Below are 26,823 nucleotides of genomic sequence, written 5' to 3'. Positions count from 1 at the left end.
TCGTCGGTAACTTTTCTACATTTATTTGCAGCCCCTAAATTGATTTTATCTGTAGAGCATATAAATAAATGATTTCGCGAAATAAGTATCATAATATAAATAAATTGTTTAAATCTAACAGAGACCTACGGAAGGAGTGAATACAACAAACGCTTCATATGTTTCCAGCAACATAATATCAATTTGTTCATTGTAAAAATATCACATCGTCATACTACCGGTTGCAACATAGGGGTAATTCATTTAGATAACATTTGATCACTAATCTAAGAATATTCGGCGGTCGAGTATCTTTTTTATTCTTAACAACTGCCACTGCTTTGCTAGTGGCAAAACAATAAAGCGAAAACCTGCACTCTATAGCATATTTCTATTCGATTCAAGTATGAACCAGCATCTTCTGTCAGCATTCGTCACCCGATGGGAAGAAGATGTCCAATTCGTTTAGCAACATAAAGGTGACCAATATGCCGTACCCGAAGAACAAGGCCAGACCAACGCGCTTCCGCAATTTAAATTTCGCCACATAAATGACAACGTAGAGAAAAGCAATTGCGAATAGTAGCGAGATGATCGAATATTGCATACCGTAGGAGGCGATCACGTAGTATGCGTTCGTAGTACTAGCTCCGTCGACCACCGTACGGATGAACCATGGCAAGCCTAGCGAAAACAGGATCGCCAACGAGTTTGCCCCCATAGCGTTTGATACTCCCATAGCACCGCTGCCTACAATGAATTGAATTTTAGAAGAAAAATCACAGCTTATTTATTTGTTCTAGACCTACCAGTTCTAATGACAATAACCGCCGAAATGGCTTCTGGCATGCAGCCACCAAAGGCCAAAAAGGTTAATCCCATTACCGTGTCAGGTATTCCCAAGGTGTAACCGATGATTGACATCATCCAAAATGTAAAGAAAGAGCAGCACCCGATAAGAATGATGCACATAACAAACGTTAGAGGGTACCAACGACGCATGGTTGCTGGATTCGGTATCATAAAAGTCAATACTAAACGTATTGGCCAGCTGTAAAACCACCAGAAACCACGCAGCCAAGTTTCTTTGGAAACTTTCCACAATGTCATGTTCGGATATTCCTCCGATTCGGGAATCACGTGTCGAGATGGTACTAAAAAGATAAAGACGCTCAAGCCACAGTCAATGCCATGCTGTACCGATAGAACCTACTATGCAATTCTCCCGCTTTCAGAGGAGTTTCAGCCATTTGGTCCGAAAGAATCGACGCAGTGGACATGCGAGTGCCCGGCTTTTCCAAAGTCCTACGCGGCGTAGTGGTTATCGATTTCACACCGCTACCTTCTTTTTCCGCTTGTGCTGCTGCTTCCGCTTCTGCCTTTTCAGTTGCTTCAATTTCCCGAACAACACGTGCACACAAATTCCACTTTACTTCGATGTACTTTTTAGCAAAGTTCATAATTCTTCTATTCTGGAACATGATCAGGAAATAGACGGCCAACAGAATGACAAATACCATAGCCTCGTACCAATAGATCCGACCGTCCCAGGCGAAAGCAATTAGAAGGCCCACGTGAATGCTGAAAACGATGGAATCCCGAGTCAAAGGCCACCAATCGAGCTGGACGGGCTGTAAGAAAAAAAAAAAACAACACAGTTAGTATCCAGTCTTCAACAGTTCAGGAATTACTTATACCTTCCTAGTAGCCAATCCAGCCAAAGCAGCGACTCCTAACGTATTAAACAGAAGCGATCCTAACACGGTACCTAGACCCATGTCGGAGTCAGCGATAAATGTGCTGATCGTGTTAGTGAAGAACTCGGGAATACTTCCGGCTATGGCCATAAAGGTTGCCGCGGCAACATCCTGCAAATAAAGTAAACAAAATTGTATTACCTACTCGTGAATAATTGGGTCCTCGATATTTGACTAAGGCCTAAATGAACAATAGCATTCAGATTTCAACATTTAAGAGCGTTAACAGCGCAGTATATTTTATTATTATGGACTGAAGCGAAAGCCAGGTAACACTAGCAGCCATACACTGGAGTTTACTTGCGATAAGACATTGTGTACTAAAATGACTTCTTACAATCTTGCATCTTTTTGGTACACTCATTCGGTGGGGTAATACAAAGACGCAAACAAAGTAATTGGTGAATTATTTTATGACAGCAATATGTTCAAGTGCCGCAAGCTCTGGTCAGTGAATTATTAAAACAATCGAAGTCACATCTTGGAATGATTTGTTTTGTTCGTTGCAATACCATTAGTCGGTTAAAACCGCTGTAAAGCGCTAACTGCGTGATTTCATACATTTTGGTGGAATTAGCCTTGTCCAATAAGCATAAAAAATCCTATCTGAACCCTAAAGTTTGGTGAATTTAGAATTTAGCCGTTAAAATGAGGGGCAGTGCTTGCGGTTTTCTATTTCAACTTGTCCTTCTGTACTCAAGAACCGGCAGTTATTGTCATGATTAATCTGGAGCTGTATTTATTTTTATTTTTATGTATTTTTTTTTAATCTTTGATTTTTCCACATTTTTATATTGTACAACAATATAAAATTCCATGTAGACCAACATGGGTAAGATGAAAAATGGAAAATAAATTAATAAATAAATAAATGAATAAATAAATAAATAAATAAATTGTGTGAGTGGTACAGTTTGAGTTATAGAGCTTGCTTCTCGTTAAAGTTTCCTGTCAGTATCACTCACTACAGTTGATCGGTGTTAAGTCAGACCGAACTAAGTTGCAAAACATAAAAAATGAGATAATGATAGATAAAAAATTTCTTCATCTACATTCGACTTCAGCCAGATTTGAAATATGAAACAATAAACAAGAACTATGGAAAAAACAATTTCTAATTATAACGTAAAGGATGCTGCGATTCAAACTTTACACTCGTTTTCTCGAAATCAATATATTGTCACTTAGTCCGGTCTGACTTAACACCGCCCAGTTGCAGATGAGACAGAAAACCTCTTCCACTAACACACTGCTTAAGGCCAACTGCAGCGGACCGTAATTCGGATTGTAAAATATTCTAAAGGGCTTAATGAGTCAACCTCCGGGACTTTTTTATACTTGCGAGATTGCAGGCGTAGGTGTGCGTGAATATATATAGTACACTGATAATATAAACTCGTAAATATTATGAAATTGAACCTGAAATACACGAATTCATTCGTCGTTTTCTGCAACGAAGTATTTTCGTGCATTGTAAATAGTAGGTTTCGTTCATTTCATGAACAAGAATGGCCGCTTGGTAAACGAAAGCTTTCGTAAATTTTACATATTTGGTATACACTGCACGAATGTTATTGTTGATATCGACATTATTTTTCGTGAATGAAACGAAATGTTTTTTATATTTTAATAAACGTGTGTGTATATTACGAACGATTTCGTTGGTTGCACGAATTCATTTCGTTTATTTTAGAACAGTTTTCGTATTTATTAGCATATTATTTTTGTCATTCGATCTTTTGGAATCGATATTTGACAACACCGATTTTTTTTTTTATTTAAAAAAATCGATCTTGCCAAATCGATTTTATTATGGTATGAAGAAATGGTCGTTTGATGAACGAAAGTTTTCATTTCGTTCATCTTAGAAAAGTTTTCGTATTCGTTGGAATATTATTTTTTTTTTTCAATCGATCTTTTAGGATCGATTTATGACAACAACGATTTTTTAAACTAAAAGGATCGATCTGGCAAAATCGATTTTATTTCAACCTGCTCGCCTCTATAGAGGACTAGAAAGTTTGTGGTGTGAAGTAGAGGCCACTTGATGTACGAAAGTTTTCGTAAATTTTACATATTTAGTGTACATTGCACGAATGTTATTGTTGAAAACGGCAATATTTTTCCGGAATGAAACGAAATGTTTCGTTTATTTTAATAAACGGTTGTGTATATTACGAACAATTTTGCTGGTCGCACGAATTTATTTTGTTCATCTTAGAAAAGTTTTCGATTTTAATAGCATATTATTTTTACATTGCTCCAGCAGAGAAAAACTCAAACTTCTTCATACAAAACCAACGAGAAGTTCGCGATGGCTCAACTGGATCCGTACTGCTCCGGATTATGGATCAACTGGAAGCGAAAGAGGTTCAGGAAATCTTCCTGAAACCGGAGGACACGGATACGGTTACTAACTAGTCAGACCGAGATCACCGTGATGATCAACAATTATTGACCCATATTCTACCTCTCTTTTGAAGCTGACGGTTTGACGAATGATGCTTGTAAATATTACGAAGACTTTCGTATATAGCAGTGAACAATTCGTTTGCCTAATGAAGCCGTTTCGTAATAAGCCAACGAAAGTCATTTCGTGGTTTTCACGAAAAACTCGTAATAAAAAATAAAAGTGTTTCAATTGAACTACGAATGATTCATCATATGTACAAAAAAATTCGTATATTTTATGAAAATTGTCTTTACGAATCTAAATCGCAGCGATTTACGAATATATTCTATCAGTGTATGTTCGAAGTCATGGCTAGGTTTGAATTACCGCGCAATAAACGAGTGGTTGTATGCTAAATGATTCGATCGCGTGGAAGTTTGTATGCCGTATATATGTAATTTCGGGTGTAAATATTCGTTTATATAACCGTGTGGCCAATTGCATGCGCGTAAGTTTAAGAATGTTTTTAGAACCGTGATCCTAATGTCTAATTTTGAGTTTGCGCATTGAGAGGGGGTGGGGGTTTAAAAAAGAAACTCAGTGTAGCCCATGATCTCGCACGGACGAGCTTGCTAAAAGCATACCGCTTATTCACAGCAAAGCATTTGAACAAATTTTACCCCCGTCGCTTCGTTACTTGTACAGTCCAATAACAAAAAAGCCTAGTTACTCCGACAGTGAGCGAGAGGAGTGAAAAAAAAACAAAGTGCACTACGCAGGGCCCCCTTAAGACTACCCGGGGCCCCTGGGCACTGTTGAACTAAGGGGCCCCTATCATTGAACAGCTGTAAATGGATGTACTGGAACATGGTTCTCCATGTCACTCAAAGACTCTTCCAAATTTGAGCCAAGAAGGCCAACAATTAAGTTATTAAGGGAAAAAACATCAAAATGTACGGAGAAAATACATGGTTATAGATTACACCACCAGGTGGCAATATACACGGAAGTTGATCTGAAAATTTATTGGAAAGTAGCTCTATCATGCGTGGAACTTCCAAAAAAAGCAAAATCCCGGACAACCTATGATAGAGTTACTAGCGATTAAAATGATAAATATAGTATATATGAGTGAAGACTTCCACGAACCTGATGAGCACCATGTCGACGCTGACACTCTTGAAACAAACAAATATATAATAAGTAATTAGCTTAATCAGCGTAAGTTCAATGTTATCATATTTTAAAATACGCGGTGGTGGGGGAGAGTAGGGGGATAATTAGTGGGAGGGGATAATGCGTGGGAACAACCTGCAATATGTTCTGGAATATGTCCGGAACCCGGGACTGCCGGAATTATCGACAGTGATCAATTTATTCTAAGAATCTTTGATTCACTATCAGTGATCTAGACCAGCGAATCTAAGTAATTTGATGTTAACTTCAATAGTTTTTTAACATATGAGGTACACTGAAACCTCCATTTACGAACCAAACCGGGGGTTCGTAAATTGAATTAGTTCGTAAAAAAAGTGTTCGTTATTTGGGATTTAGTTCGTAAAAAAGTTTGCTTCACATTCTTATTAATATTCGTTGGTTGAGCAATATTCTCGATAACCCTAACAATATGGGTATTTTTGGAACCGGCTTGACAAGTAGATGCTGAAAATGGACAATAAGAACCGTTTTGAAATCCAAGATGGCGACTTCCGGTTGAGCAATATTCTTGATAACCCTAACAATATATGTATTTTTGGAACGGGATTGACAAGTAGATACTGAAAATGGACAATTGGAACCTTTTCGAAATCCAAGATGGCGACTACCGGTTGAGCAATATTCTCGATAATCCTAACAATATGGGTATTTTTGGAACGGGAAAGACAAGTAGATGCTGAAAATGGACAATAAGAACCGTTTTGAAATCCAAGATGGCGACTTCCGGTTGAGCAATATTCTCGATAACCCTAACAATATGGGTATTTTTGGAACGGGCTTGACAAGTAGATGCTGAAAATGGACAATTGGAAACTTTTCCGAGTTCAATATGACGATTGCCGGTTGAGCATTATTCTTGATAAAGAACAATATGGGTTCTATTTCCGTCATGCACTCGTCAACCCTATCCCGAAAATACCCATATTGTTGAGGTTATAGAGAATTGGATTTTAAAATAGTTCAATACATCGATTTCCGTCATGCACTCGTCAACCCCATTCCGAAAATACCCATATTGTTGATGTTATAGATAATTTATCTAAACCGGAAGTCGCCATCTTGGATTCCAAAATGGCTCAAGACATCGGTTTCCGTCATGTACTCGTCAACCCCATTCCGAAAATACCCATATTGTTGTGGTTATAGAGAATTCATCTAAACCGGAAGTCGCCATCTTGGATTCCAAAATGGCTCAAGACATCGGTTTCCGTCATGTACTCGTCAACCCCATTCCGAAAATACCCATATTGTTGTGGTTATAGAGAATTCATCTAAACCGGAAGTCGCCATCTTGGATTCCAAAATGGCTCAAGACATCGGTTTCCGTCATGTACTCGTCAACCCCATTCCGAAAATACCCATATTGTTGTGGTTATAGAGAATTCATCTAAACCGGAAGTCGCCATCTTGGATTCCAAAATGGCTCAAGACATCGGTTTCCGTCATGTACTCGTCAACCCCATTCCGAAAATACCCATATTGTTGTGGTTATAGAGAATTCATCTAAACCGGAAGTCGCCATCTTGGATTCCAAAATGTTTCAAGACATCGGTTTCCGTCATGTACTCGTCAACTCCATTCCGAAAATACCCATATTGTTGTGGTTATAGAGAATTCATCTAAACCGGAAGTCGCCATCTTGGATTCCAAAATGGCTCAAGACATCGGTTTCCGTCATGTACTCATCAACCCCATTCCGAAAATACCCATATTGTTGTGGTTAAAGAGAATTCATCTAAACCGGAAGTCACCATCTTGGATTCCAAAATGGCTCAAGACATCGGTTTCCGTCATGTACTCGTCAACCCCATTCCGAAAATACCCATATTGTTGTGGTTATAGAGAATTCATCTAAACCGGAAGTCGCCATCTTGGATTCCAAAATGTTTCAAGACATCGATTTCCGTCATGCACTCGTCAACCCTATTTCGAAAATACCCAACTTATATTAGTAACAATTAACTAAGAATACATAAGTATATAAATTCATGCTGTAATCAAGGTTTCCAAAAAGAGTTCGTTATTTCGAATTTAGTTCGTAAAAAAAGTTACGTAAATTGAATATTACGTAAAAAAAGAGTTCGTAAATTGAGGTTTCAGTGTATTATAATTGTATCGGTTTATATGAGAAATTCCTATGTGACCGCAATAACTATAAGAATAATTTACCTTTCATTTGAGACTATGTTTGTGAAAATTGGCCACACCATCTGATGTGAAAGTGAGGTGCGTTTTTTTAATTTTGAAAGAAGGTGATTTTTCCGAGCACTTCCAGAACCGTCTATGGTGGTCAATGTGACCAACAAGATTTCGATGAGCCCTCAGTAACCTAAAACTGCAAATGCGAGATGTTTGACTTCAAATTTAGCAATAAAAATCCTATTTGCATTCATCGCGGTATTGGTTTGAATAGGAGTTTTCTCTGTGGCCACACTCCACAACCCGTAACTCCGCCACTGGAGGTTGGATCGAAATAAAATTTAATAACAGTTTTTGAGGACGTAACACCCTTCATTTGAAATTAAATTTGGTCAAATCGGTCCAGTCATCACTGAGAAATTGATTTAACTGCTATTTTAAATTTGGGTACTTTAGCCGGGGCGGCCAATGTAGCCAAAGAGACTTTGAATGACTGTTAGTTTCCTGGAACAACAAATCCAAGCAGTTGTGGGCACATTTTGGAAAAATATTTACCTTTTTACATTCATCGCCATATACGTTGAAATCGGGATTTTGTTGCGTGTTCGTACTCATCACCCTGTAATTCCGGAACCAGAAGTCGGATCAGGTAGAAATTCGATAGCAGCCAATGGGAACGCTATACCTTCATACTAGACCTGTCCACATTTTGAAAAAGTTTTGAAATATACATGGGTCAGCTCAGACTTTTGTTCTCGGTGTGAATTTAAAAACTTTCTCCAAAGATGACCTGATTTGGACATGATTTAGAGGTGTCTCCAATTAAAAATCGTATTTTTGCTAGTTTTAGCCACCCACAAAACAACAGACGTTGTTCCTTAGACATACCTTAACATGCTTTTGGTGAACATAGCTCTAATCGCAATAGAAAATTTGTTAACTGGATTTTGTTATAGAAAAGAATATCAAAACCAAGAAAGATGTTATTAATTTTCCCTGGTTTTGATATACTTTTCTATATAAAAATCCAATTAACAAATTTTCTATAGCGATTAGAGCTATTTTCATCTTTTAAAACATGTTAAGATATGTCTAAGGGAAAACCTTTGATGATTTGTGGACGCATAGGGCCTATTAAATCAGAGTGTAAGTGATCTTACTATGGAATCATAGTAAACACACCTCTTAATCATATCCAAATCAAGTCATATTTGGCGAAAGCTTGCCAATTTACACCTAAAGCAAGAATTTGGGGTGACCCATGTAAATTTTCAAACTTTTTGAAAGTGTGGAGAGGTCTACCACAAACTAACAGACATATCACTTAAAAACAAAACTTCGTCCGCTTTAACGGTCATTTCAAATATATTTGTAGTTGGGACTGTGGCCACATTTGAAATTATGGCGCCACTGACATATGAACAAGCAGACCACTAGTGAAAAATTGTTCCCAAACCTGAGGGGTAACCCACCAGTAAATGAGTGTTTGGGACCGCGAATAAAAGGTGGAGCTAGTGTTTTGGGAAAATTGTCGGATCGATGTTTTTTGAGGGAATTTCCTCATAGTGTTATGTCTGTTAGTCTGTGGGTCTACTTCATACGCTAGACCAGGTTTGTAAAAATCAGTAAAAAATAGGTATGACACCAATTTAGGGACTGGCTAGTAAGTAGTAACCCGAGGGCATCAAGAACCGTCTTAGGTGGCCAATGTGGTCAAAGCGATTTTTGATCTAGACATGCAAATCTAAGTAATGTTGCACACATTTTAATATGTACCTAATATGTATGAGAATTTGCTGTGTGATCGTTCTCTTCAACACGTAACTCTGGAACCGGAAGTCGGAAGTCAATAAAAAATAAATCGCGATCCATGGGAAGGTTGTTCCTTCCCAACCTAAAAAGGTAACCGGATACCCCGTCGGACACATAACGGTAAAACGCATTAGACAGAACAGCGTCCGCTATCTCTATTCAACGCAGTAATTTAAATGGTAGGATTAATAAGGGTGCGTTGTACTCGGCTTTTCATTTCGATCAAACGCTCACTGAAATTGATCGTGCAATGCACAAGTTCATTCGTCGAAGAATTTTCGTACATTGTAAATAGTAGGCTTCGTTCATTTAATGAACTGAAGAATGACCGCTTGGTTTTCGTAAATTTTACATATTTAGGGTACATTGCACGAATGTTATCGTTGATAACGAAATTAATTTTTCGTAAATGAAACGGAACTTTTCGATAATTTCAATAAATGTTAGTGAATATTACGAACGAATTCATTTTCGGTCGTACGAATTCATTTTCGTTCATCTGATTTATTTATTTATTTATTTATTTATTTATTTTTTTATTTTTTTATTTATTTATTTATTTATTTATTTATTTATTTATTTATTTATTTATTTATTTATTTATTTATTTATTTATTTATTTATTTATTTATTTATTTATTTATTTATTTATTTATTTATTTATTTATTTATTTATTTATTTATTTATTTTTGTATTTATTAGCATATTATTCATACAAAACCAACGAACAGTTCGCGATGGTTCAACTGAATCTAATCAAATCCGTACTGCACCGGATTCTAGATCAACTGAAATCGAAATAGGTTCAGGAAATCTCCCTGAAACCGACGGACACGGATATGGTTATTGACTATTTGACCATCGTGATGATGTATCTGACGTATTGCAACACCGACACCATATTCTACCTCTATTGAAGCTCTTTCGACGTTGACAGTTCGACGAATGGTGCTCGTGAATATTATTTTTACGAAAATCTCGTAATAAAAAATAATAGAAACGCGAATGATTCGTCATATGTACGCAAAATTAACATACTTTAAGAAAATTGTCTGCACCAAACTAATTCTTATCGATTTACGAATATATTTGCTCAGTGCGAGTATTTTACATTTTCCAGGCCAGATTTTTCATTGTATTGTTTCTTAGGAATGAAGCAAAGATGTTGGAACCTTTTAACCCGTTGCACTTGCTTTTTCTACCCTTGAACGTTGCACTGGGGTACAAATGTACCCCATGCGCTTTATCGCAATTTTTGCAGGCAAAAATGCAATCAAAAAATGTATAATAGATCATTTTATTCGATTTTTAATTGCAAAAACAGCTGTGTAAATGAAAGTACGAAATTTATTGAATCAATGATACATAAATTGGTTTAAACAAATAAAGATATCAAAAAATCGCGGATTTGGCTTTTTTTTGCAAACATTACTTTGCGAATTTTTAACCGATTTGAAAAAATCAAATGATTCAAAAAGTTGAAAGAATGGTCTAGAAACGGTATAAAATGGAATTTCGATATTTTTAATAAAGTGCAATTATTTGGAAGAGCGAAAGTTTAAAAATCGGGTTTCGGAAAATACCACGAAATGGGATGGAAACTGAAATGAAAAAAAATATTTCTGACCAGTAATACATTGGTAAGACGCAACGTTACTATTACAGCAGTTATTGTGCGAAAATTATACTTGCGAATCATTGTTTCGATAAACTATAAAAATGAACAATAAAGCAATAAAAATCAGCAAAAAATGAGAACGATTTTGTTCTACTTTAAAATTAAATTAAATTAATTCAATAAATGATTAAAAACGATTATATAATAATAATTGTTACATACGTAGTAAAACAATCACTATTTAAACTGGTATTGTCACAAGTCACATTTTCACTGACAGCATGAAACCTGACGAAACGCTAAAGGCAACCATACACTAGGGTACAAATGTACCCTACGCCAACTTAGACACCTGCTTCCGCGAAGGCTATAAGCAAACTAGCTATATCATCTTTTCCTACTCTTACTAGGAGCTCTAAATTGAATTCCGGTTAGGGTTCCAGATCGGTAAATGCTGAATTCTCATCTTCACACGGCTCCAAAGAAGGCGTGGGGTACATTTGTACCCCAGTGCAACGTTCTAGGGATAAGGGAAATCCAGTGACAGTAAACCGAGTAATCAACGAAATAGTGTGACATCCTGACTAATGAGATGAATAAGTATGCGTCCACCCTATGTGCAAATTCATGATTACTATGCACAAAATGTTTACAAACAAGTGTTAACACAAAAGAACCCTTCAACTCTCATCGACCTCACTAGCCCATAAGCTAGGAATGTCTGGAAATAAATTTGTCAAGCTTGTCTTTTATATAAGAACGGCAAAAGCCAAAAGATTAATCTACCATTATCAACCCTGATAGCAACCTACAAGTTTTACCCCCTATACCTAATCGTATGCATTCTTATCAGTTTAATCGAATCGACGCTACCGAACTCTGATTTCATCGACAGCCATCTTCAACCTTTGATCGCGATTTATTAGTCTAACATGAACTAGTTAAAAATATATCCATCGGAATACAGTCATATTTCGGAGGCCGACTAAAATAAATTTAAACTTAACACCTACCTGGGTTAGCTTAAGGTCTTCACAGATACATTCCACCGACGGTAGAAAGTACTCGCTTACGATATACGCCAAGATGGTGAAGAAGTAAATAGCACCGATAAAGTGAAGAATTATAGCTCCCTGCAGCCGCTGTTCCTCTGTTGATATTGAAACACAATTTAATTTCAGTTGACTCGTTCTTTCTCACAAAACTCACGAGTAAAAATGTCATCCGGCAGCTCGTCAATTGCTGATCCTTCATCACAGGACAGTTCTACTCTGCTGCCATCTTCCAGCACTTCGTAGTTTATTCGTCGGTACGGGTACCAGTGCCAGATGTATTTCTCCAGTTCGATTCGTTCGTCCAGCGTCAAGTCAGCGGGACTGATACCACCGTACACTACATGATGAACGTTTACTGAGCTATAGTTCCTACGGACGGGAGCTTCCGGTATGTGCTCAGCTGGGTCTACATCTAGATCCGGATGCACTGGAAACATACCCGGAAAATACATAGTTAGATAATCGTTTAGCAAAGTAAAAGTAATTAAGTGATTTCCACCATTATTTATGTAATATATAATTTGGTGACCATTTAAAACATAGAGGTCAGGTTTTCATTAAAAAAATCGGAATTCAAGAACATAAGATAATTACAAAAATCGTGTTAAAAATCACACTGCGATCAGTAAAAATTCTCGAGTACTTTTTCAAATGGACGTAAGTAACAATGAGAGATTCTCTTTGAGGTCTTTCTTTTCTGTTCATTACTCGGCTATTTCAACATTTACTACTCTACTCTTTGCATAATATTGTAGTAAAAACCGTCGGCTTTCGATATGTACTGGAAAATTAGTACAAAGTGTTGTAATGACGTCGTAATAAACGAAAGAGAAAGTAAACAAAGAGAGGCTCTCAATGTTACTTACGTCCATTTGAAAAAGTACTCGAGAATTTATGAATTAGATCAAATTCCAGATCACGTAAACACCGTTACCGATACGTATATCCGGTACGTATCAAGCAATTGGTTATTGTCTCGGTTAGTTTTATTTTCATCAGTAGGGTTCATTGTGGAGTTCCGTTAAGGGGGCATCTGGTGTAAAGTGCTCAAACCGAAGGTTATTTTGGTTTACGATTGTGACGATTGTGAAAGCAAGGTAACAATGGATCTTTTATGTTTGTTCAGATTTATTAATACATTCATTGTGCTCGAAAATAAATATTTTTAGTCGCGCAGAGCCACACATACGAGCGTTCCAAGAGTAGACGTTCAACCATGATCAGAGGTGGGAAAATACCGGTTGAGTACCGGTACGGTAAACCAAATTTCCACAAGTGCTTATGTTTCCTTTACATTGTGTGCGGTCTTATCGCTGGTTGTGTTTATACGAGACACGAAAACCAAACCGAGTTTCGTTTACACAGCACCGCGGTTTGGTTTTGATTTTCGTTTACCGGTGCACGAGTATGGGAAGGAAACACGAAAATAACGAAACCAAACTTCGGTTGATTTGCGGTTGTGTATTCAGGTTGACGTTTATCGGCTATGCTAGTGCTGCTAGTATTTTTATTAAGAATTCTAAACAAATTTCTTTTGGGTATAATATAAGGTATTTTTTCGGTAATTGAAAAATGTCATATTTCTGTTCAAATAAATTATGTTCGTGGTCATAAATGGCGTTCCTTAACTCAATATTGCGACATTTTCATAATGATTTACCATCAGGAAGTTTGCAATATGGGTATGTTTGGTATGGGAAACTGCCCAAAAAACGAAAGTAAAAGGAAATTTAATAGCCTCCGCTATTTTTTACCTATGATAGCAGATAAAAATATAAGATGACGGTATATTCAAGATATTCTGTCATCTAGAATCACGCAACATGGACACTTTAAATATAAGAAATATGTCAAAAGATCGCAAATTGATGCCTGCCGTCATTTAAAATCTGAAATGGCGAGCTATATTCAATACTACTGGTATTCAATAACGTTTTAATGGTAAAAAATATCATGAAACAAGGGTATTTTTGATATCGAAAAGTTGTGTAGAGATTAAAAATTGTTATTCGTCGTGATTTTGCATTCCAATATGGTGATTTTCACGACGATTTAGCATTTAAAAGCATGCATATTTAAATAGGCATATATTTCCAAGGAAACGAAACTTGAATTGCGTCGTAAATTAGAAATTCAAAATGGCGGTCTATTCATGATGATTTAACAACTAGCATGGTTACATTGTATACCAATATCCACATTAATGATTGAAGGTCGTTTTACATGTTTTGTTGTAATGAGACAGACAACTTCGTGATTGAACACAATGTGAACAATTTTTTTTTATTCAAATTATTGCGCAACATTTTTTAAAAATTTAATTGTTCTGCAGTAGATTTACATACACACATCGACTGGTATCGCAGGAAATATTTATTCCTTAAAGAAACTTAGTTTTTAACGTCGGTCTATAAAATGAAAGTGTTTTTGTTGTATTCGTTAGATGGTTGCTGTTCTCAATGAATTAAGTTTTTTTTTGTAATTGAATAATTTAGTGGTAGTTTTCTCTAAACTCGAATATTCGCGACCAAACCTTCTAGATGTTTCAAAACGATGTACAGTAACAGCAAAAATAACAGAAATACGTATTACCAGCACTCAGTAAATAAGGATCTAACCGTGAGTTTCCCCCCACTTGCGTCTGAGTTGCTTACCATATGTGAATAACACACACATACACGCAATTGCCTCTGTGCAATGATAGATGCATCAATACGATGCGCCGTAGCAGTAATAATAAGGGTATATGTATACAAAATGCGAGTGTGTGCTCGAGAATCGCCTAACCACCGCAACCAGACGTGGATTAGACCTCATTGATACGACTATTGGTGATATAAATACAGGTCACTTTGAATGCATTGAGTGTTAATGTGAAGTTTCAAGTGATTCAAGTCATTCTTAATTGATTTCATTAATTTTATTGATTTCATAATTTAATTGATTTTATTGTTTTTGTTATTTTATTGACATCGCTGATTTCATTGTTTTCTTTAATTTCAATTTAAATATTTTGACATTAACATCAATTTGTATGCTCTAGACAACTTTGCCAAATCAAACATATCTACATTTTATGGTTCAGCATTGAAACAAACATCAATTGTTGAACTTTTCACAACTGCTCAGAACCAGCCATTTCGATATTACCCCATTGACTCTCAACAACTAATTGAATTCCATTCAGTTGTCTATTCGGCAGCACTGCAGACGAATTTACTGTTTCTTCTTTCAACCGAAGCACCGTGTACAGAAAAAAAACCAGGCTCGGTTTTCTAAAGCCAACCCGAAACCGCTGCTGAGAATACATCAGCACAAGTTGAAATTCGTACACACATGTAAACGGTGCTGAGTGGCTCGGTTTGGTTTTAGAAACTGAGACTCGGTGGAGGTTTTTCTTTGATTGAACGAAATCCAAACCGAATACGATGCGCATCACTCGTTTACACGTGTTGAGATTTTGGGAACCATATCAGTGAATGTACGTACCGGTTGGTTTTCTTACCCACCTCTGACCATGATACGGGAAGTTCAACAAGTTTTGTAATAAAATAATACCAGATGAAAATTTGTCCGCTAAACTGTCCAAAGTTCATCAAAATCCATAAGCAAGTGTCATTAGTGCTTCGTGGTAATCACGTTGTACAAACGCATATTTTGGCCACTACATTCAGGATCATATGCCACAGAAATCCAACTGCGACAGAAGTGAGCGTGAGCTCAACCAATCACTGATCGTCATAGTATTTTTTGCCGTTGTCTTATACTGACATTGTTGCAGTCTCCTTACCGGTAGGAAAAGCAAAACCTTCAACTCAAATGTTTTAACCCTCCGGCCTCCCCCGTGAACTTAAAATTGTGAGATAACACAGTACTCAAAAATTCCTTGCTCATGTTTCCTCCTGAATCTATTTATGGCCTTTTATCAACAAATCGGCATCGACTGTGTGCAATAACTTCCTACAGTAGCAACAGTATGAGAGAGTACGAGCAAATATGAGCTCAATAATCCTTCTGTAATACTATAATACCTCCCGTAGGTGTCAGTTGTATGTGATATCTTACACCAAAGAAATCTCTAACGATGGCCCGCCAACGAGACAGAGGGTTGGTGCAGGCAAAACAAGTCACCCCATAAATAAAAACGCTTTTAATCCACCTAACAGTGTGATGAGACATTTCTTATAACTCTTATCACTCTCTTCGGATATTATATCGTTTGAGAACATTTAGAACTTGATGCTTCGCGATGTTTTTGATAACACATATTACATGGGATTGTGGCAGGACATAGAGAATCGCTCAAATCAGCATAGGACAACATCAGTGCTATAAATCTCAAACCAAATCAATGGGAAAGCGAAAAAATGGCCCTTAAAATAGACATAAAAACGAATTATTGCTAATGCTCTGTTAATAAAATATCTAAATTCCTCAATCAATGCATTCTGGTGGGAAAACTGAATTTTCCTAAAGGGGATTTTTGACCTATACATGTATATTGTACTGAGGCAAAAAAACGATTTTTTTTTTTGAATAGAAATGAAGTTTATACTTTACTCAAATTTCCAACGCGACTGAGACATAAAAATCAACGCTTTTTCTGGAAAAAAGCGATACTAGCAGTGACACCATTCAAAGAAAATCAGCAGTGAATATTTCCAGACTTGGTTTTATTTCCTATTTAAGAACTATTGTGTTTTTTACATCCTAGATTGCATGATTCAGTGATCGAAACCCAAAACTTCATGAAGTATTTGAAATTATTAAATTAAAATTTGTGTTTGCTATTGAAATTGACAAAATGATAGTATCGCCCCTTTGACGATTGTTTACTTTTTCGGTCCCACCTATCAGCATTGAAGTATCGCCCTTACGTTTTTTTACAAACCCAATTTTACAATTGGTGGGGGTTTGGTGAAAATCGATCTTACTGTCCAAACGGCATAATTCCGAAACCGTAATTTTTAAAGTTTTAAAATTATGCAGAATTATTTTTTCAGAAAATAGTAACAGAGTTCGTGTTTTTAACGAATTTGTTGAGACTTTATTGTAGTCATGAATATTAACCTGAGAAAATTCACCATAAATACTTTTTGGACGATATACCGCCAAAATTATTTTATCAAATGATGCGCTGTTTAACGTTTGTAAAACTCATCGAAGATACTAAACCTCTAAAATTGGCGGTTTCAAAATGATGTTATCTTGACCTTAAATTACTGTTTTTGAACATTTGACCTATACATATAATTGGTCATATAACAAAAATCAAATTCTCATCAAAATCGATCAGGACCTGCTTGAGTCGAATGGAAATCGTCATTTCTCATAAATTTCTCTCTACATTCGGAAAGTGTTATCCTCGATCTTAATCATATTACGTTTCCGTCTCAACTCGACGCATTCCCAAAATAAAAACCTGTTTTAATCCACCTAGTGGTGCAATTGTGCTTTTCTGATTTATCCAGACTACGATTCCATGGCTGGTTATGTTCAATACAATGGTGGAAATGAATAATACATGTTCAGTACGATTTGTACATACGTACAATGGATCGACAGCCACGATCTTGAGATACTATGTGATACTGAAACATCGCTTGATCGCCGCTGGTTTCAAGTGATGTTTCAGTATCACATAGTAAGATCCGGGAGGTCCGGGTCCTGCCGAAAATTTTCAACTTGTTACGAAATTTTAAACTAGTTTTAATTTTAAAGTAGCAACCACTCACTGCATACTCCCTCCGGGCCGGTATCACTGAAGATTTTTAGAGTGATTGCATAACCTTTCTATATGAGAAAGGCAAAAATGTACCAAAGTCCAAAAAAATCAAACATTATTTTTTTTTCGAGTTTACATCAAATCTCGATGTTTCATGCATTATAAAGTCATTTGGCATCAAAAATACAAATTTGATTTTGAAAAATTTTCATTTCAGATTATATGTGAATTTGCTGTGTGATTGCACTCTTCAACTCGTAACTCCGGAACCGGAAGTCCAATCAATAAAAAAATCAATTGCAGCCGATGGGAAGGTTGTACCTTTCATTTTAGACTAACTTTGTGCAAATCGATCCAGCCATCTCTGATTAACAGAGGTCACATTATTTTCCACATACACACATACACACACATACATACACACAGACATTTTCCGATCTGAGTCGATTGGCATATGACACTCGGCCCTCCCGGTCGGGATTAGATTGACGAATTTTAGAGTGAATGAGAAAGGCAAAAACATTTTTAGCAAATGTTGAAAGTTATGCATTTTTTTGGTGCGCTGTTCTATGTTTCATAGACATTAAATCAATTTTAACTTTGCTTCCTATTAAATAAAGACCCTTATTACAGTACATCTCTACAAAAACGAGCTCAATTTGAAAATAAATCTGAGGATTATGATTGATTACAGAACTCTGGAATTTTCTATTGGAATGTTTTCAGGCAGGATTTTGATATTGATGCAATTAGACAACTATGAAATCAAGACCAATAGATCAGTTACATATCAGGACCCCATTCCGACAATTTATCCAAGGTTCTCATGATGTTTACAACAACAAGATATCATTGTACGGATCAGATAATTGTTATTGTAATATTGAATTAAATCAGTCAGCATCAATAAATTTTCAACTTCAATCCAATATTTTTTATTGGGTGTGGTGGGGGGTGGGTTGTATGGTGTTAAACCCCAAAACCTTCTCTTGGCTACACCGTTGCTTGGAGTTATTTAATTAGCTCTTCATTTTCCGATATGTTTCAGATCGATCCGATGGTTATAAGTTAGAAAAATTGCTGTCAGAAGGTTCGCACAAATGAACATTTTTGCACTGATAAGTTATCAAGTTCCTTCCAGACAACTTGAAAGTGTTCGGTGATTATTTCTAGCGGTTGTAGATAGAAAAATGAAATACAAAATTCGTTTTATCGAAATAATGTTTGGCTTATTTCAATTGATTATTACTATATTGAAAAATAAATTGGCGACAAAGAGTAATCAACAAACAACAAGCCATAACTTTTAAAATATTCAAAATAGATAATTGAAGTCTTCAGTAAAGTTATTCGCAAAAGTAAGAGCTACAAATTTGCTGAAGACATCATTTCGATATAATCACTTCCAAGAAAATTTGTGAAAATATCTCACTCATAGGGTGATTAATCAGCAAAAGCACAATACCAAAAGAAAGGGCATATTGCCTCCATTATATTCTCCGAAGATACTATTGACCTAAAATAAACCGTTTTGGCGTTAATAATAGATTACATGTTTTTGGTCATATTTCTGGCAATGGGAAATGATAAAAATCTTTCGTCCGCATTTAATGTTAAATATTTCTTTTGATAATAGTCCGATTTCAACAATCTATAGCTTGTTCGAAAGGTATTCATTAAAGCTGTCTAAAAACATATAAATTGTTAATCTGTATTGTCAATTTCGGCAGATAATTCAAAAAAACTGCACAAAACGTTTTTTTTACGCATTCAAACATTCATATCTTGGAAACTAAACATCAGAATCAAAAACAAATTAATAGCGTTCATACTGTTTTTTAGTTCTTTCATTTAAAATTGGTTTGGGTAAGATCGGTTCAGCCATTGCTGAGAAACACGAATGAGAATTTGTCCGTTACATACACACACACACACAGACACACACACACACAGACATTGTCCCAAATCGTCGAGCTGAGTCGATTGGTATATAAAACTCGGCCCTCCGGGCCTCGGAAAAAATCTTGAAAGTTTGAGCGAATTCTATACATTTCTTTTATAAGAAATGTAAAAAATATGGGATATGAAGTGAACAGCCTTCACACAAATAAGTTTGAGACAATGGAAAGGTCAAAGCAGTACGTTGATGAATACCCTTTTCTTCTTATTCTTCTTTCACGGGTGAGCCATCGTTTTAACAGCCAATGACTCAGACTATATGCCTTGACGAATATCTGAATGAGCAAGCAGTAGATGGCGACAGTAGCGCAGAATTCAGCCCCACGAATGTCACAGCAGGTCTTCAGTATCAACATTCTGACAGTGGCAATGGTTTGAAAAGTTAAGAAAGCTCCCAGTCCGAATTCAATGTAGCATTGAAAAATGCTATCCTTGCTCTCGTGAATAAGTTCAAGACGATGATTACGAACTGCCTGGAAGAAGACTACTTCTCAAACAGATGGAAGATGCAGAAACTGGTGCTACTACCAAATTCAATGAATCCTTCAGGAGATGCACAGGGCCGGCAGAACACGTGGATAGTACGGGTAGTACTATCCACTCGAAAATTACCGAGGCGGGAATTACCTACCCACTCGAAAGTTTGAAACAAACCAAAATCAGAGATTAACCACGCATGTGTCTCACGCACAAAATGGCTGCGCCTGAAATTCTCGATGCACAACAATTTAATATTTGTATTCAGATACGAATTTCTTTGCTTTACAATTTAAATTTCTTGAAAATATTAGATTTGCTTGAAATTTGAAACTCTGTTTTATAGGGGTATACATTTTGACACATAAAACAAGGAATTCAGATGAATACTATTTGATTATTTGATTAAAAATTGAAACAAGGAAAAACACTAGTATGCAACTAGTGAGGCAAAAGACATACACAAGAGGGATTGATGCCAACATCAGTAGCAATGACTGTATCGTGGAAAGTAAGGAGAGAATGGACATCAATGACAGGGAAAAAACCTGTTTTAATCCACCTAGTAGTGCAATTGTGCCTTTCTCATTTCTCTAATGGGACCATCCATAAATGACGTAGCATTATATGGGGGAGTTTTGTATTTTGTGATGATGTGGGACGACAGGGGGTAGGAGGTCATGTCATGCTACGTAGCTTTTTTAAAGAGAATAGGGGTTGACCTGATGCCACGACAACCTTACCCGTTTCATCTAACATCTTTTCTTTATTTTTTTTTATTTTTTGTAGGGAAAAGAGGGGGGTATGATTACCGTCAAGCTACGTAATTACCAGGGGGGGGGGGGTTATTTAGAGGTTTGTGACGAAATGCTACGATGGGGGAGGGGGGTGTTAAAAATCACTCAAAAAATGCTACATCATTTATGGATGATCCCAAACAATGAGTTTATGGCTGGTTATGTTCGTTTCAATTATGGAAATATCTAATACATTCTTAGTACACTTTACACATACAACGATGGTTCGCCAGTCACGAACCTGATGAGCTACTTGTCGACGGTGAAACACTTAAAAAAAATATCATACTTTATTAGCCTAATCAGCATTAGTTTAATATTGTCTTCCTGCCAACTAATTTTATCATGCGAGGGTGGGTGTGTGAGGAGGGTGAGAAACCTAGGAACGAACCACTCCCCAGCTAGATTCGGGATGCCTTGTGCTATATCGGTGGTATAAAGACGATGGCGTTGAGAGGGGGATGGGTATGAGTGATAGATTGGGTGGTGGCTGAGGGGGTGCAATGAGAGGTGATCTAAGGGGAATTTAAATTGGTGGTGAACAATGAGGGAGAGGAGTGTAACCATACCCTGTTCAAAACCAGAAACCTTATGTCAATCGAAATTTTTTTTTTCCAGGATTAGGTTGACGATTGCATATCCTTTCTATATGAGAAAAGCAAAAATTTTTGTGAGGTCGCACTCTTAAACCCATAACTCCGGAACCGGAAGTCGGATCAAAATTCAACAGCGGCTTATGGGAGCGTAATACCGTTCATTTGAAACTAAGTTTGAGCGATTTGGTTCAGCCAATTCTGAGAAAAGTGAGTGAGTTTAGAAAATACATGCACACATACAGACACACACATACACACATACATACAGACATTTGCCGATCTCGAAAGGCAAAAAGAAATTAAACTTGCAGTTTCTTATCAAACGAAAGATTACTGTCAGGATACCATGAACAGGGTCGCCGACTGGCCTTCTTGGATACACTGGGAACTCTTGGGATCAGATTTCCAGGTAGCTACCTTGTCAACCAAAAGAGAACAGATAAGCAAATTTGGGTATCTTTCGTGTTTAAAAATGTAGATGATAGACATATAGGATGAATAAATGTATCTGGTAATCTGGTCTGGCACTAAGGAACTCCCATATTCCCAGGAAAACAAGGATTTCTTTCTATGCTCCACCGAACGGAAGTGTAACGATATTGCCCTCAGAATTACTGCCATAATAATTGGCATAGAAGCTATACATTGCTCTCATCATCTAACAAACGTTACAGTTATATGCACAGTACAATGCTTAGAGCGAGCATCTATGCTGTCAGATAAATTTGTGTGACGGTATAATCTGATCTTCATAGTTCTAAGACGTTGTTTGAAGATGAAGAGTGCCTCCGCCAAGCAGCAGGAATGGTGGAGTAGGGCGATTTAAACGTCCATTATGTGAATGTTATCTAGACTAGTAAAAATATCTTCATACATACTCCATAACGTGTCCTGACATTACACTATGTCAGTTTACTAAAAATATGTAGCAATACGCCAATAAACCTTAACATGTAAATATATGTTTTACGATCATTATCATGATGATGATAATGCCATGAAACGTATGTTTTTCAGACAGACCATAGATTACGACCCTTACAAGAGTTACAATGTTTCGTTCTCAACTTCTTGCTGTTCCTGATACGATGAAACTAGAAAAAGTCTATTTAAAACTTTGGAAAAAGCCACAATTTTTCTTTCAATCAAAATTCCACATCGTTTATAGATGGCAATATCGAACATTTCAGCCTTTGTAATCAATCTATAATATATTGAACTTAAGTACCTAGAGATTCATTCATTTCTGATGTTCGCATTGTTTTGCTGTAGGAATCGAACTAACTTTGAGATATTGTCGCTTTTTGGACTAATTGCTGATGTGTTCGATTTTTGTTATATATTCTAACAGAAGTTTTAACGTTTATTGTACCCGGTTCGGGGAGGCGAATAAAACAAACATGTTCATTTTGGATAATAATAACAGTCTCCATATTCAACAAATCGGAATTTTGGAGATGTTGTTGGTGGTTAATTGGAAAGCCTTTGGTTCAGACAAAAATAAATAATAATAATAACAATACATAATTAGCATTTTCGCCATTTTGAGGCACAAGTGTCCAATACCTTAATTGTTACGTAAACAAATGTTTTCATAACGAAACATCGAATTTACGCCACCCGAATAGAAATGTACAGTAACAAAACCATGATTTTCACTGTGACAGTACAGTAATTTTACAATAATTTACAGTAAGTTTTAGTGTTATGATACAATACAAAAACAATAAACTTTAACGTTTTTACAGTAAATTTCAATGTAAAATAGACTTTTACAGTGAAAAGGGGGGGTGGTTATGTATCTTAACATTAAAAAAATCAATTTTTCTCCATACATTTTTTTCTCGAAAACAGTAAAATTTAATGTGAATGCACTGTATCAGTTTTTTGCTGAACAGTGAAATTTATTGTTACATGAAATTTTATTGCAAATCTACTGTGAAAACTTGGCATCGAACAACGTTGAAACAGTAATAACTATAATATTTATTGTTTTATGATTGTTTGTAGGATAAATGCTATTGTAAAATTCTATCCGGGCACCCTATTAATATGAGGAATACAATCTATTTCAATATCACCCATGTAAAACAGTCGACATAGAAAACACATCGAGTGCATGTTGCCTTGAGGAACAAATCGCCGACTATATACGCGGCACATTACATTTGGGACAATATATTCTGATTCCTTATTCTGATTAGTGCACTTCACTATACTTCTGCGATTGTGATTATCATAAACTGAGATTTTAGCAAAGCACAGAGCAAACTGAATTTCAAATTTAAAATTATTTTATTTCTGCAAATCATTTTCGTGAAAAAATTATCAATCGAAGAGTAATTGTACACACAACGTAGGTCACCAAATGCTCGAGGTTCTTTAAATATCTTGAAAGGCACGCACGTTTGCCTGGACGCCTATAATCAGATTTAGAGTAAAACTAGAATCGATTAGTGTAGACTATTTCAAACAAACTTTCACAATAGCATTGTAAAATATTGTTGAGGTTTTGTACATTCATGACGGCCTATATTTTTTTAGTAGAGCTGGAGTGTATTGGAAAAATAACATTAACGGCAAGGTGAAAGAGCCCAATCTAGCCGAGAAAGTATTCAGGCGGCCTCAAATCAAGAAGTCACTTTTGAAGGCTTCCATATATATTTTTGTTCGTTCACGGTCCCAGAACCGAAAATTCGCCACATCCACAAATCGCTTGCTAAGCAAGAGTTTTTGAGCGAATTTTAAAATCATCTTCGTCCACTTTCTGTATAGCTTCTTGTGCATGTTTTTGTTCCAAATAAATTCAAATTTAAATTTAATGGTTGAATTTACGTTTAATATTGTTCAATTTTATCCTGGTTACGTAGTGTCTCATTTTCTACCTTTACCATAATTCCGCTTGATTACCTGATGCTCTTTAATCACATGAAAACAATGTGCGATTCCAAGCTGCTGCTGATCCATTTTTAGGAAAAAAAATCCTTTAGAATGATTTTAATTCATCCTAAGTTGGGCCCTACCCAAAATCTCGAGACACTTGGTCCTGGCCCAGTAAGCCCATACGTATAGACGGTGCCGATTCGTTAGGCTGAATTATTCCTGAAATTGATTGATTCGAAAGGACTACTTTGCTGATCACTTGTTCCACTAATTACATAATTTCCATAATCTTGAAAATGGCTGGAGCAATCAAGCTCTCCATCCAAATCATACTAACTTATCATTATTCGTAGTTTATCATTCCGGTAGTTCTATGTAGTTTTGGTGTCAGTGTAATCTTTCAATTTTTCAAAAGTCTTAACGATACCCGAAAATTGGAGTTTGCGTTTCCAAAATAAATATATTAATGCCAAAAAAAAATTTTTTTTTGGTTTTATGACGTGCACGCTTCAACCCCCTGACTTTGCTACTGAACAAAACAAACAAATAAGTGATATGAAAAAACTTAATACGCAAGGTCTCAAGACAGTTGCATGGAATTTCCCAGCGGGCAGTACGTTGGTCTATTTGAATATTATCAGATAATCAGATGGTTTAACGTATATACAAAACCAATACTTTCAATGCATAACCTGTCACTCACCTATACGATCATCCACTGGTCTGACATCAGGTACCATGCAGTAAACTCCGATCCAAGGGATAAGGAACACAGATAAATAGAGAAGGTTATATCTTCTAGTACCCATTGATGCTCTCGATTTTTTGTTCTAAGCGACCCAACAAAACACACTTATTTAGCAGCTTCCAAGAAAATCGGACAATGATCCGTTAAACAAAACACTATATTGTAACCAGTACCGCACGGGAATAACACTTTTCATACACATTAACTACTATTACAAAAAGTTCTTACATCCAACTTAAACACCCCAATATAGCTTATAGGAGCATTCTGCAGCAATTTGACAACAATCCAAATTAAATAACGGCGTTTGGTCACAGAACAGAGCTTTTCAACAACGGAACAGTTGCAGACTCCACCAAGATAAACGGTTCCTTGGTGTCTCTTGCAACCAACCACGTCCCTTTCTCCTTCTGAAGCACGCGCTAAATTCAGTCACGATGGACTTCAGACACTACTTTTACGTCGTTTCATTTGCAATTGATCGTTCCTTCCTACTTAGCCGATAGATCAACACTACTATACTAAACCATCTGGATAACGTTTTTCGATTTTTCGGTTGAAATCCGTATATCACGAGTTCTGGCAAGGCACTGAATTAAACATGTGTTGGATAAGTAGCAATATCAGAAGCGACATTAAAACCAAAAGTTTTAGTGTTCATATTGACAACGGACCGATAAACTGACCACTGCGTTATCTAGCGTTATCAATCATCAAAAGGAACAGATTTTCTCCACCAATGAAGACGGGTAAGTGAGACGGATATGCGCTATTGCCGAGATAGGAATATGGACGTACGGGGTGATAACGGTTGGATAAAACGCTTGCGACTTAGAACGGATTAGATACGGGTAACGTTGATACTCTTTTTCCTACATGGGTGCCACACCGTTGTATCGAAGAAAGGCGCTGAGTCTATTTTCACCCTATTCGTACGACCGCCTTTAGTTGGAGTATTTTTTGGCATATGAGATCAAATAATAGGGCAAAAAATAGGGCATACGATTCGAGTTCACATTTTATTCAAATACAAGTATTTCAAAAATTTTAGACCACCGGCGATATTAATTTGCTTCTAATGAACGAAGTATCAATCTTTTATTGATATAATATGTTACGTATTCCAGCGATGGTCAAAAAAGATTCATCACTCTACTTTCTTGTTCAATGTAGCGTATAGAAATGTCGCAAAATTGTAAATTCTTTTTAATTCATATGCACCTTGGCCTTTTCATTGTGCAATACCTGAATCGGTTTCTTTAGTTCGGTTCTGTTATAACCAATTTTTTTTTATTAAAAACCCCATCCCAATTTCAGTTGTTGACCGTGAACTGATTACAAAAGAAACTTTGCGTCATTACTCGTAACCCAACGCCACCAGATATTGTACGAACAGATACAGACTATGCTTAACCCTTTCATGGCCAAGTTCTTTATAAACAACATCGATTAAAACAACTACAAGTTGTGGTTTTGACAATATGTATTTGTTCACCATAACAAGTAAGGCTACTAACGGTGATTTATAACGGTTTGGATCGATGGGTTTAAACAATTTCAAAAATGAAAAACCAGAGGTGACCCAAACTCGAGATTATAACCCGACTCGAACCCAAGAATTTTATAATTGAAAAAACCCATACCCTACCCAAATCCGAAAATAAAAT

At 36.4% G+C, this 26,823-nt stretch overlaps 1 protein-coding gene across 1 annotated transcript; it reads right to left on the bottom strand.

Moving 5' to 3' along the window:
- Nucleotides 1-25,837, bottom strand: LOC131695298 (sodium/potassium/calcium exchanger 3-like). Its single transcript, XM_058983767.1, has 7 exons — nucleotides 25,112-25,837; nucleotides 12,126-12,398; nucleotides 11,930-12,066; nucleotides 1,677-1,847; nucleotides 1,193-1,610; nucleotides 789-1,133; nucleotides 1-729 (listed from the first exon to the last, which is right to left on the bottom strand). Exons 1-7 carry the CDS (start codon nucleotides 25,215-25,217, stop codon nucleotides 404-406), a joined length of 1,776 nt encoding a protein of 591 aa, XP_058839750.1. The 5' UTR covers nucleotides 25,218-25,837; the 3' UTR covers nucleotides 1-403.
- Nucleotides 25,838-26,823: the final 986 nt, after the last annotated feature.

This window comes from Topomyia yanbarensis, unplaced genomic scaffold, assembly GCF_030247195.1.
Source record: "Topomyia yanbarensis strain Yona2022 unplaced genomic scaffold, ASM3024719v1 HiC_scaffold_34, whole genome shotgun sequence".
Lineage (NCBI taxonomy): Eukaryota > Metazoa > Arthropoda > Insecta > Diptera > Culicidae > Topomyia > Topomyia yanbarensis.
The sequence above is the reverse complement of the archived record's forward strand: the minus strand, read 5'-3'. Positions and strand labels throughout refer to the sequence as shown.